The sequence below is a fragment of the Silene latifolia genome, chromosome 5 (assembly GCF_048544455.1).
Source record: "Silene latifolia isolate original U9 population chromosome 5, ASM4854445v1, whole genome shotgun sequence".
Lineage (NCBI taxonomy): Eukaryota > Viridiplantae > Streptophyta > Magnoliopsida > Caryophyllales > Caryophyllaceae > Silene > Silene latifolia.
Window position 1 is genome coordinate 8,270,030 of NC_133530.1, and position 12,379 is coordinate 8,282,408.

At 39.0% G+C, this 12,379-nt stretch overlaps 1 protein-coding gene and 1 non-coding gene across 2 annotated transcripts; both read left to right on the top strand.

Annotated features, from left to right (window-relative positions):
- The first annotated feature begins 1,710 nt into the window (after positions 1-1,710).
- Positions 1,711-5,609, top strand: LOC141656627 (protein DETOXIFICATION 35-like). The gene is made up of 7 exons (XM_074463583.1): positions 1,711-1,779; positions 1,874-2,499; positions 2,718-2,774; positions 2,873-3,111; positions 5,014-5,132; positions 5,224-5,310; positions 5,477-5,609. Exons 2-7 carry the CDS (start codon positions 1,880-1,882, stop codon positions 5,555-5,557), a joined length of 1,203 nt encoding a protein of 400 aa, XP_074319684.1. The 5' UTR covers positions 1,711-1,779; positions 1,874-1,879; the 3' UTR covers positions 5,558-5,609.
- Positions 5,610-9,818: 4,209 nt separating this feature from the next.
- Positions 9,819-9,902, top strand: TRNAL-CAA (transfer RNA leucine (anticodon CAA)). Its single transcript has one exon. It is a non-coding gene; the product is annotated as a tRNA-Leu (tRNA).
- Positions 9,903-12,379: the final 2,477 nt, after the last annotated feature.

Below are 12,379 nucleotides of genomic sequence, written 5' to 3' on the forward strand. Positions count from 1 at the left end.
CCGCCGTATAACCCCTCCTCTGTTCCTTGCCTTTCCCTTGGACCTCGTTCCAAGCCTGCCAATAGCCCCACGCTGTTTCGACTACTTGGCTAGCTGTCAACTTCTCCCCCCCATGCAACTCCCTGTTCCTCTGATTCCAAATAGCCCACAGGACCATAATCAGCTTGCTCTGCTCATCCCCTCGAAAATTACTTATAATATGATCAATCACATCCGGTAACAGCAGCATTCGGTCCCAAGCCTCTTCGACCTCTATTCCCGCCTTTTCCCACACTGTCTGGGCGTGTGCACACCAAATCAACGCATGAGCATCACTTTCTATTTGTCCTCGACACCGGAAGCATGATGGGTCTGCTTCTTTTACTCGTCGTTGGATATTCATCGCACTCGGTAACGCTCCTTTAAAAGCACGCCATACAAAACTCCTAACTTTCGGTGGTACTTGGAGTTTCCACAGCTTTCCCCACACACTCAGTCCTTCACTCGCACTCCCCCCACCTTCCCTTTGCTCCTTCTTCCATCGAATGAAATGATAGCCCGTCTTCACCGTGTATTTGCCATGCTTCTCGTAATGCCAGATTAGCTTATCTTCTTCAACTCCCTCACAAAGTGGGATTTGTGCCACTTCGTGTACTTCGAACTCGAATAAGTGGTGCTGCAACTTTTCTATATCCCACCTCTTTGGTCCCTCCAGAATCCAGTCAGCCACTCTGCTCTCCAATTCCCCCCTAGCCGGTGAGATAGGCCGAAATGTAGGTCCTCGATTCAACCAGGGATCCTTCCAAAACGCTATATTCCTTCCATCTCCAACTAGCCATCTAATGCCCTCCCTAAATACCCACATTGCTTCCATCAAGCTCCTCCATATATACGACGGGTGGTGCCCCAAATCAGCGGATGTCATATCTCCATTCGGGAAATAGCGGGCAGCGAGGATGCGTGCTACCGGAGAGCTTGGGTTTTCATAGATTCTCCATAATTGCTTTGTGAGCATGGCTGTGTTGAATGATTCAAAGTGACGATATCCCAGGCCTCCGTCTCGCTTTGATTTGCACATTTTATCCCATGCAATCCAATGAATCCGGTGCTTTTCCTCTCCATGTCCCCACCAAAATCTCGCCAAGCTACCTTCGATATCAGCACATAGCTTCAATGGAAATTTGAACAAACCCATTTGGTAATCAATTTAGTTCATTTGCTATCCAATAATTGAGATTTTTACTTAATTGGGGTTGAAAGGAAACTATTTAACAAAAGTTAGTTTGAAACTATTTACCAAATATAAGTCTATATCATCATGGGGACCATTACTTCACTTTTTTCCCCAAAATACCATTTTTCTTCTTCTTCCTCCTAATAGATGAACCATTTCAACCAAAATTTTAAGGTGATGGTTGAGGCCAAACTATTATAAATATTCCTATTACGCTCCCTCACTCAAATGCCCGTTGGGCTTGAAGAGTGGTTAGTTGTGCACCGGCTCCCCCGTACCGTGTGCTTGGTTTCCACTTCGAGTTTTTGAGGAGTTTTGAGGTTGGCTCTGATACCATGATAGATGAACCATCTCAACCAAAACCTTAAGGTGATGGTTGAGACCCAACTATTATAAATATTCCTATTACCTCCATCTCCTACCTTTCCAGCCCAAATCTCCATTAAAACACACAATACAATGTGATTCTTCAAATATGAAACAGATGCAGATGAATAAATTGGGTCATCCAGTAATAACCTCTCTTGATCTATGTGCTTCAAAACACGACTAAGCTATCCGTTGAGGTACTGAGCTGATGTAGTTTGGTTTTGTTTTGAATGAATTTATTCTACAAATTTATTCTTGCAAGATTATGACATGTCTATGTTAAAAATGTAGCTTGGCATGGGAAGTGCACTCGAAACGCTATGCGGCCAAGCGTTTGGAGCAGGACAAGTTCATATGCTTGGAATATACATGCAAAGATCATGGATCATCTTAACCTTCAGCGCTCTGGCACTCACACCTTTTTACATTTGTGCAACGCCGATACTCAAACTTTTAGGCCAGGAGAATGATATAGCTGAAGCTGCAGGAAGATTCACAATCCTTACACTTCCAAATTTATTCTCCTTGGCCTTAAATTTTCCCACCCAAAGGTTTCTACAAGCACAAAGCAAGTTAGCCGTGCTAACGTGGATTGGGTTTTTCACTTTTATCGGCCATTGTTTCATGCTTTGGCTTTTCATATATATACTTGATTGGGGATTGGTCGGAGCTGCAATGGTTTTTAACATCACGAGCTGGGTGAGAGTCATCGCACAAGTCATTTATGTAATTTTTTGGTGTAAGGATGCTTGGACGGGTTTTTCAATGGCGGCTTTTAAAGACTTGGGGGCATTTTTTAGGCTTTCTATTGCCTCAGCTCTGATGCTTTGCCTCGAAATTTGGTATGTACCTAGCCTTTCTCTTATGGCTGGTGGACTTGAGGATGCTGTGGTTGCTGTTGGGTCTCTTGCTATCTGGTGAGTTGCGGATATAGTTAGCAATTTTTGTTTGTCTGTTGAGAAACTCATCTATCATACCTAGAGGCGTAACCACATATATGGTTGTGGGGTCTTGAGACCCCACAACTTTTCGACAATTGACTTTTTTTATCATTAAAATTTGTCCGTTTTGAAAACTTTATGTCTTTAAGACCCTGTAATAAGAAATGATTAACAATTTCATGCTTCTGATTCAGCATGAATATAAACGGGATAGAGCTCATGGTATTCCTTGGTATTAGTGGTGCAATAAGGTAATTTATCTCTTCCTCTCCGATATATTTTTTTCCTGGCAAAGATTAACCAAGAGTACTGACGATTTCTGAAATGGTTTTTGGTTACTATTATGTAGTGTTCGAGTATCAAATGAGCTAGGAATGCATCGTCCAAGGGCGGCCAAGTACAGTGTCTTTACAGCAGTTTTTCAGTCTTTAATTATCGGACTTGTATGCATGGTAGTAGTCCTTGTTGCTAAGAACCATTTTGCAATCATTTACACCGACAGTGAGGTACTAAAGCTAGCAGTTTCCAAACTTGCTTGGCTTCTTGGGGTCACCATGGTTCTTAATAGCGTTCAGCCCGTCATATCAGGTACTGAACATGCCTTTTATTGTTTTCGTTGGCATCTTCTGAAGAGTTAAGAACGATTAACACCTAAGAGGGGGAGGGGGTGAATTAGGTGTACCTTTTAAAAATTTTATCCTTAACTTAATTAATTAACTACTTTAAGCTAAGAATAAAGAAGTACAAGACTTGAGAAACTTAATTGAATGTAAGTTCACAAGAAGGTACAAAATGATTCTATGTCACAAGATATAGGTGACTGTGACACTGTAACTTGATTAGGTACATGCGAGAAATAGCAAAGTGGAAGAACGTAAAAGTAAATGAACAAACAAACGACATTTTAAAAATTGGTTCAGCCTCTACTCCGAGGCCTACGTCCAACCGTTATTTTATTGCTTGTTTAGAAATTTACTCAAACTTACTAAACCCCTTACAATGAAAATAACTCGCCAACCTACTCCGGTTGCACTCAAACTTAAAGCTACTCCGCTTCAAGAGTTTATGGGTTCTATCTCAAGGTGTTACAGAATCTTGAATCTCAAGAGTTCACTCAAATGAACATGGAGATTACAATGAAGATCTAACACGAGAATCATGGAACAAACTCATCATGTCACAAAGATCTGAATCGATACTTGGAGGTTTTGACTTTTTTGAAAACAATTTTGAAGACTTAAAATCGAAAAACGTTTTGCAAACACTTGAAGAACAAAGCTTTAAATGCACAAATGATTTGCAAGGTTTTTACAATAAATGCTTTGGAAGTCTTAAGAAATAAATGTGACTAGGACACTCTATTTATAGTGGATTTAGTCTTAGGTAAGTACACTTTGAAAAATTAAATCCAATATTAAAATGATAGCTTTGAGTGATGGTAAGTGTTAGACTTATAGGCTTGGGGCTTAAGAAATCAGAAAACTTAAGCTTCTACACTCAACATGTGACAATTTACCAAAATGGCAAAAAACTTTTCTTACTTTAGAAGTTTGACAAGTCTTTTTTGCCATTTTAGTAAAAGGTGTTTGCACAAATCTAGAGGCTTAGACAAGTGGGCTTGTGACTCCAAAATTTCAGATTATTTTCAAGCTTTTGAAAATTCAAATGTTTAAGGTTTAAAGTTTGCAAAGTTTTGACACTTAAAAACATTTGGTCGAAAATTCCTCCTCCGTATGATAGTACCGTAAAACAAAGATGTCAACAGATCGTTGCATGGTTTTGCCATTACTTGACTTAAATGAGAATGTTACACTTACTCTTACATATATCGACTAAGGCTTTGGAAAGTATCATTGTCTTGACTTCCTTGATTAGCTTGATCATCTTGAATCATTGTTGAAGGTCCATTCGATTGCTTCATTCACTAATTAATTCAACTAAGAGCAAACAATCAAATAACAAAGGGACTTGGCATCATCAATTCAATGTGTTCTAACATCTTCCAATTAATATTACGGAAATTTCGCAGCGTACCCCTTAATTTTGTCAGATTTCTCATGGTACCATTACTTTTAAGAATCTACCTATTATACCTTGAGGTTGCATTTTGTGCCCCATGGTACCCCTAATGTAACGAGCGTTAATGACCGTCAAATTTTAATGGTGTGGCAATGAATTCATAATTAAAAATTATTACATAAATATGAAAAAAAAATGAAAAGTAGGGGTACTATGGGAAATCTCACAAAATTAAGGGTACCACGGGAAATTAATTACCGTAATTTTCAATTACTAATTTATTGCCACATCATCAACTTAACCTGTATTTAACGACTGTTACATTAAGGGTACCTTGGGCACAAAAATGGAACCTCAACGATACCATAGGCAGATTCTTTAAAACAGGGTATCATGGGAAATCTGACAAAATTAAGGGGTATCATGGGAAATTTCCGTCAATAAAGTTAATCTTGATTGTAAATATTGTAGGTGTTGCTATCGGAGGGGGATGGCAAGCGCTTGTGGCATATATAAACTTGGGTTGCTATTATGCATTTGGAATTCCTGTTGGATACTTACTCGGCTATGTAGCGAATCTGGGAGTACAGGTCCTTAAGTTCCCTTTCTATTGTTGATTGTGGATAGTTCTATTTTTTCTTTGTCCGTCTCTGAAATATAAAGCCTCCGGTGAATGTGCAGGGTATCTGGGGAGGTAGGATTATCGGAACCGCTTTGCAGACACTGATCCTGCTGGTTATTCTTTACCGAACTAACTGGAACACAGAGGTGAGTTATTACCTCGCTACAATTTACCTATGCAGTACATTAAGTAATTATTCTTGGATCCTTCCTATTGGAGAAGTTCCCGTCAACAAAATATTAGCTGACGTTGAACGATAAAGTCAAATGGAGACAATATACTAACTACAGGTGAAATGTTTATTAACTACAGGTTGAAGAAACAAGCAGTAGAATGCAGAAGTGGGGTGGTCAGGACATCAAGCCTGTTAAGAATGGTGATAGTACCTTGTAACATAAGGCTGTCATATTTCGCGTTTCCGATGTATCGCCTGAGCCTTCGTTCTTTATGTCTTATTGTGCAGAAGTGGGACATTCTTCCATATGTAATGCTTCAGGACTATTATGCCATCCTTATTTAGATGTTTCATATAGATTCAGAATCCTTTGTTTCATTTTGTATCCCGTCCTATTTTTCTCTCTCGATATTACGAAGTATATAAGATCATAACGATGTGTCGATGAGAATGAGTGGAACACTAGATGGGGAATGTATCCGGAGATCACATAGAAAAGTCGCGAATAAAAGAGTGGCAAATTGAAATGTTCGGATTGCTAAAGGATACAATCAAAAAACGAGATAATGTCAATATGCGATTCATTCATTCATATCCCTTGTACGAAAACTAAAATGATTACCCGAGCAATCATCTTGGAGTCCGACTCTATGAGGGCCGGATGAGGCTCATCTCGTGGCTTAAAGAAAGGAACGCGCCCTCAAATTGTATGGGTAATGTGGTCTCGGATGTACTTGAACTCTATACAAGTTTTGATTCAATGTCCTTTAGTTTTATTAAGAGGAGTGGTAATGAGGCGACCCACTATATAGTTCATTACATCCCGATAGTTTGTGGGTTGATTCGTGATTTGATTCCGTGTTTCCATACCAAATAATAAAACTTTTCCCTCTTCAAAAAAAAAAAAAACTCTAAAATGTGAAATTTCTTAATATGATGTGAATGTTATTCTCCTTGAATAAAACCAACGATGTACATGGTTATATATACTACTCCTACAAGATACATTACCTACTTCTCCAAGATATCATCCTACACGTAACTAATATATCTATATCTATTTTACCTAAATACAAAGACATAATATACATCATATCTTTCGATCTTATCTTCTTAATATTCTTTCACCCCCCCAAGATGGAGCTCGTGGCAAACCGAGACCCAGCTTGTATTGTAGATGATCAAAAGACTCCCCTCCTAATGCCTTGGTAAACAAGTCCGCTATTTGCTCTTTACTCCGTATGTGAAAAGTTTTGATGTCATTCGAAACCAGATGTTGCCGTACGAAATGACAATCAACTTCAATGTGCTTCGTTCTATCATGAAATACCGGATTTTTTGCTATATGAATCGCGACCTGATTATCGCAGTACAAACTCATGGGCTTCGTATGAAATATTCCTAATGATGCCAAGAAAGCTTTTATCCAAATCAACTCACTAGTCGCTGCTCCCATAGCTCGATATTCAGCTTCGGCTGTGGATTTTGCAACTGTCAATTGCTTCTTGGCCCTCCATGACACCGGTGACTCTCCTATGGACACGAAGTAGCCACTCAACGATCTCCTGGTTAGAGGACAACTCGCATAATCGGAATCGCAATATCCTCTAACTTGTAAATCCGCTCCCTTCTTAAATAGAATTCCTTTGCTCGGGTTTCTTTTAATGTATCGAACAACTCTTAATGCGGCTTCCCAGTGCTCTTTCTTTGGTTCATTCACGAATTGCGATAATATATGAACTGCATAGACTAGGTCCGGCCTTGTAATTGTCAAATATACTAACCGACCCACCAGACGATGATACTTCATTATATCTTTCAAGACATATCCCTTAGCCATAGCCAAATTGTGTCTCGGCTGTATTGGTGTCGAGGCTGTCTTGGCTCCTGCCATCCCCGACTCCTCAATCACGATCTTTGCATATTTTCGCTGGTTTAAGAATAACTCATTCGTTCCATGTGCTACTTCTATGCCTAGGAAGTATTTGAGCTTCCCCAAATCCTTTATACCAAAACTCTTATCCAAGAAGGCCTTAAAGTTCACGCATGCCTTATTGTCACTACTAACTACGATCATGTCATCCACATACACAAGCACTCCAATAAAAACACCATTCCGATTATAGGTAAATAACGAGTAATCGGCCAATGATTGTACAAAACCATAATTCTTCATTGAAGCGGCCAATTTCGCAAACCAATTCCGAGATGCTTGTTTTAAACCATAAATCGATTTTAGCAGTTTACATACCTTATTTTTTGCATTCCTTTCAAAACCTTGTGGAATTTTCATATAAACTTCTTCTTCTAAATCTCCATGTAAGAAGGCGTTGTTCACATCCAGCTGCTCAATGATCCAACCCTTCATAACTGCAACGGCTAGCATACATCTCACACTAGTCATTTTTGCTACGGGCGCATAAGTTTCATGAAAGTCTATCCCTTCCACTTGCGTGAAACCTTGAGCCACAAGCCGTGCTTTGTACCGCTCCACTGTTCCGTCTGCTTTGTATTTTATCTTATACACCCATTTACATCCAATGAGTTTCTTACCTTCTGGCAATGTCACTAGTTTCCATGTCCCATTTCTTTCCAAAGCATCTATCTCCTTCCTCGTGGCTTCGCACCATCTCTTGTCCTTTGGCGCTTCATGATAATAATTAGGCTCGGTATTCTCATCAATTTTAGCTAAAAAAGCTTTATGGGGGTTAGAAAAACAATTAGTAACAACATAATCCGACAAAGGATAACGCGTACCTGACCTTGAGGATTTCGATTGGAGATGATGAGCATTTGGACTGTGGGTAATTACTCTCGTCGACTTGCAATAGTAGTCTTTTTTCCAACTTGGTTCGAATTTCTGTCGCGCTCCTCGACCCATATTTTCTTCATTCGAACCATCACTCGTCTGCACTCCTATCTCTGTCTCGCCATTACCATTCGAATCGTTCGAATCAGTAGCATTCGGATCACCTGTAGCATCTCCTCGTGACCCATTCTGACCTGTAACAATTTCACCACCTTCGGCCAGCACAATTTCTTCTTCCTCTGACCCAACACTCCCCCTCACGACTTGGGGTGAGTCCTCATAATCAATGAAATGTTGAGCCTCAGTATTGACCGCAAGTTGTGTGTCTTTTTCATTTGTTGTCACAGCATATGGATATATATTTTCAAAGAAATTGACATCACGTGATACGAAAACTCGCTTCTTTTTCAAGTCGTACACTTTCCACCCCTTTTTACTATGCGGGTACCCTATAAAAATACATCGTTTCCCTCGTTCTCCAAATTTATCATGTGGCTTATCTTTGTTGTGAACATAGCATAAGCACCCGAAAACTTTAACATTATCATAATTAGGCTTCTTTTGATATAAAATTTCATAGGGGGTTTTTCCGTCCAGTAAAGGTGTGGGTGTGCGATTTATCAAGTAAGCCGCCGTAAGTATGCATTCTCCCCAAAAAAACAGAGGTAATCCTCCCTCAAAACGCAACGCCCTTGCTTTTTCTAGAATATGACGATGCTTTCTTTCTACCCTACCGTTTTGTTGGGGTGTCTCTACATTACTAGTCTGAAATAAAATGCCATTTTCTTCATAATAACGTTGCATGGGCCCAGATAACAATTCCGTACCGTTGTCACTTTGAATAATTTTGACATTTTTCTCAAATTGTGTCTTGACCATTTGGCAAAATTTTTTTAAGTATTCACCTGCCTCGCTCTTATCTTTCATTAAGTATACCCATACTCCCCGACTGTGGTCATCAACTATGGTAAAAAAATAATGAGCACGACTCAAACTTGCTATACGATACTTTCCCCATATATCACAATGAATAAGGCCAAACAGAACATCACATCTTTTATTATTGATCCTAAAAGGACTACGAGTCCACAACGTATAAATGTGGGACAACCCTCACATGTGGGACTTTGGGTTTCTTCTCACTCCCCCTCACATGTGAGGCCCACTTTTCACACAGACTAGACAAATTCATTCAACTGAGCAACTTTGCTCGTCCGGTACAAACATGGCCAAAAGATTAACTCGCACCAGGACAAATTCAACTGAGCAATTTTTGCTCGTCCGACTGCAAACTTTGGCCCATGAAACCCAGGTCTTTAGCCATGGGCTCTGATACCATGTGAAATTTCTTTATATGATGTGAATGTTATTCTCCTTGAATAAAACCAACGATGTACATGGTTATATATACTACTCCTACAAGATACATTACCTACTTCTCCAAGATATCATCCTACACATTAGGTAACTAATATATCTATATCTATTTTACCTAAATACAAAGACATAATATACATCATATCTTTCGATCTTATCTTCTTAATATTCTTTCATAAAATGATTGGAGATATCCAGCAGAAGTGCAAACTAAAGTACTATGATACAGCGTAAAACAGTACATCAATTGTAAAACTTGTCAAATAATTAGTGTCAACAAAATAAGCAACAAAGTCAGGATGGCCGAGTGGTCTAAGGCGCCAGACTCAAGTTCTGGTCCTCTAACGAGGGCGTGGGTTCAAATCCCACTTCTGACATTTTTATTTAATTTTTTTTACACCTTAATTATGCATTGATACCTGCAGCTGTAATGTTTGTTACAAACCCTCAACAAAACAAAGTGCGGAGTGTTATATTAACTATTTTAGCGTGTAAAGAATAAAGACGGTTTTGTAATGCTTATACGATTACACATTTCATTTGTTACTATTATCAGATAACAAGGTTCTGGATAATAATCTATTTATCTATATTATTAAAACAAGCTTTTTTCGAACGATTATAGAGACTCCAACTTCGTTTAAAGACTAAAAAATATTTAAAATTAATCAGATGAGTTTTGCAATAGGAAGAGAATATAAGATAAGACTTAAGAGGTATGTAACGGCGGAACATATTTGTGTTTGTCTCATACACTAAACATAAACACAAATTCTTATTTGTGACGGAGGGTATCCGTCACAAACAAGAGACGGGTACCATATTGTCTCACAAAAAACCCATAGAGGGTGAGAGAAGGAGCACATGGGGTGGGTGCCCACCTTGTCCCCTCTACCCATTTTCACTCACAAAATACCCGTCGCAAGATCCGACCCGTCACAAGCAAGACTTTTTTTTTTTTTTTTTTTTTTTTTTTTTTTTTTTTTTTGATGACGAGGAGGTTGGATCCTCTCCGGATACAGGACCCCACCCTGCTAGGCGCCTGTACCATGTGAGTTCTTTCCCGCGGGGATTATTCCCTCTCCGGGCGTCAGGTCCCCAGGAAAGTGTTCATCTAGGGAATCGAACCCAGGACCTCGCAATTCCTCCTTAGGAGGCTTTGAGGTTACCCTGGAATTCCACTAGAAGTGCTTCTGTTGGACCTCAAACACCTAACATACATATAAAATTATAAATACACGTTTTATGCAAGGAGCAAGTAATATGCATGTATACACGTTTCTAGATTGTTCATATGTTTCTAGATTATTTTAATTGCTTTGTTGGCATTCCTTTTTATCAAAATTGCTATATCACGCCCCCTGTTTTACTTGTTACGCCCCCTACTTTTTCATTTATTCCTATTTTACCCTTGGACTATGTAATTAATTAAAGTAAAAAATATTTCTCGTTTTTTAGTTTATGATTTTCGGAGACGGTTTTTACAAAATTATAATCGGAGATGTTTTTTAAATTATTGTTTCATAATTATTGGATTTTGGTAATATCTTTTACAATAACTGATAATTGTATTATAGTAAATGATTTTGTTTTTTCATTTTTGATTTAATTATCGCTTTGTCGTAACTGAGTTTGGGGCGATTTTTAGAATAATTAATTTAATATGTACCCGGTCTGAAAAAGACGTATTTTCCACCAACTATTGCATTTACTTAAAATTTTGCTAAAAAAAAAAGTGGCCTTGTCTTGTGAATTACAAGACGTGGCCATGGTGGTGTCATGTGAATTACAAGACGGTGCCATGGCCATGTCGTGTGGTTTACACGACAGAACCATGGGTGTGTCACGTGGTTTACATGACAGGTCCATGGCCATGTCTTGTAAGCCACATGACAGTGCCATGGCCGTGTCTTGTAATTCACACGACAGGTCCTTGGCCATGTCTTGTAATCCACATGACGGGTCCTTGGCTGTGTCTTGTAAGCTACAAGACGAGGCCAATTTTCGTATTTTTTTAAATCGTGTTATGTGTGCCGCTAAATTTTATTTTATTTTTTAAATCTTGTAATCATTATTCTTGAAACGATATAATCTTTTCATTCATTCAAGACGATTTTTTGTAACGATTTAAAATCGTCTTGAATGAATGAGTATGATTTAATTTTATTTAATTTTGTAAAAAACCGTCTCCAAAAATCATAAAATAAAAAACTAGAAATATTTTACTTAACTAAATACATAGTCTAAGGTCAAAATAGGAATAAATGAAAAAATAGGGGGCGTAACAAGTCAAACAGGGGGCGTGATATAGCAATTCCCCTTTTTATCCCTGTTTGCTCATTGTTTACGTTTTATCACCCATTCCATTAATTCAAAGTAATTAATTTTTTTCAATTTGCTTATTTGTAGGTCAATAATCTTCATCGGGAAGTGGAAGCATTGGATTAGGCAATCAGACGGATACATGCATATTACCGTTGTAAGGCTTTTAACACAACAAATACAAATTTGTGGTCATGGCAAATTGATGGGGCATATTCTGCACCCGCTGACCGAGTCAACATATTTAGCAAGGTCAAAGCTAAAAGACAGCAAGTCAACGTATTAGACAGACCCTAGCCGACGCGACTGTCGGCTGTCACTGGGTCTCGGTCTCGGCAATTAGCCCGAGAAGCATATCCGCGTACTCACATCCGTCCCCTCGGCATGGAGTCAACCAGGCAGCCGGCTCGCCATGGGTCCTCGGCCGAGGGTAGAACAGTCTTTCCACCTGCTCTGCCACTTGGCCACTACGTGACAAAAGGTGAAAGTCTATAAATACTCCACTTCTCTCATTGAGAAAAGGATCCGAAAA

What these genes read in the sequence shown, in the direction of transcription:
- LOC141656627 (XM_074463583.1), top strand. Translation starts at nt 1,880, where the DNA reads ATGGGAAGTGCACTCGAAACGCTATGCGGCCAAGCGTTTGGAGCAGGA. An exon ending in GTTGGGTCTCTTGCTATCTG is followed by an intron (nt 2,500 to 2,717) that starts GTGAGTTGCGGA and finishes CTTCTGATTCAG; the next exon opens with CATGAATATAAACGGGATAG. An exon ending in TAGCGAATCTGGGAGTACAG is followed by an intron (nt 5,133 to 5,223) that starts GTCCTTAAGTTC and finishes GTGAATGTGCAG; the next exon opens with GGTATCTGGGGAGGTAGGAT.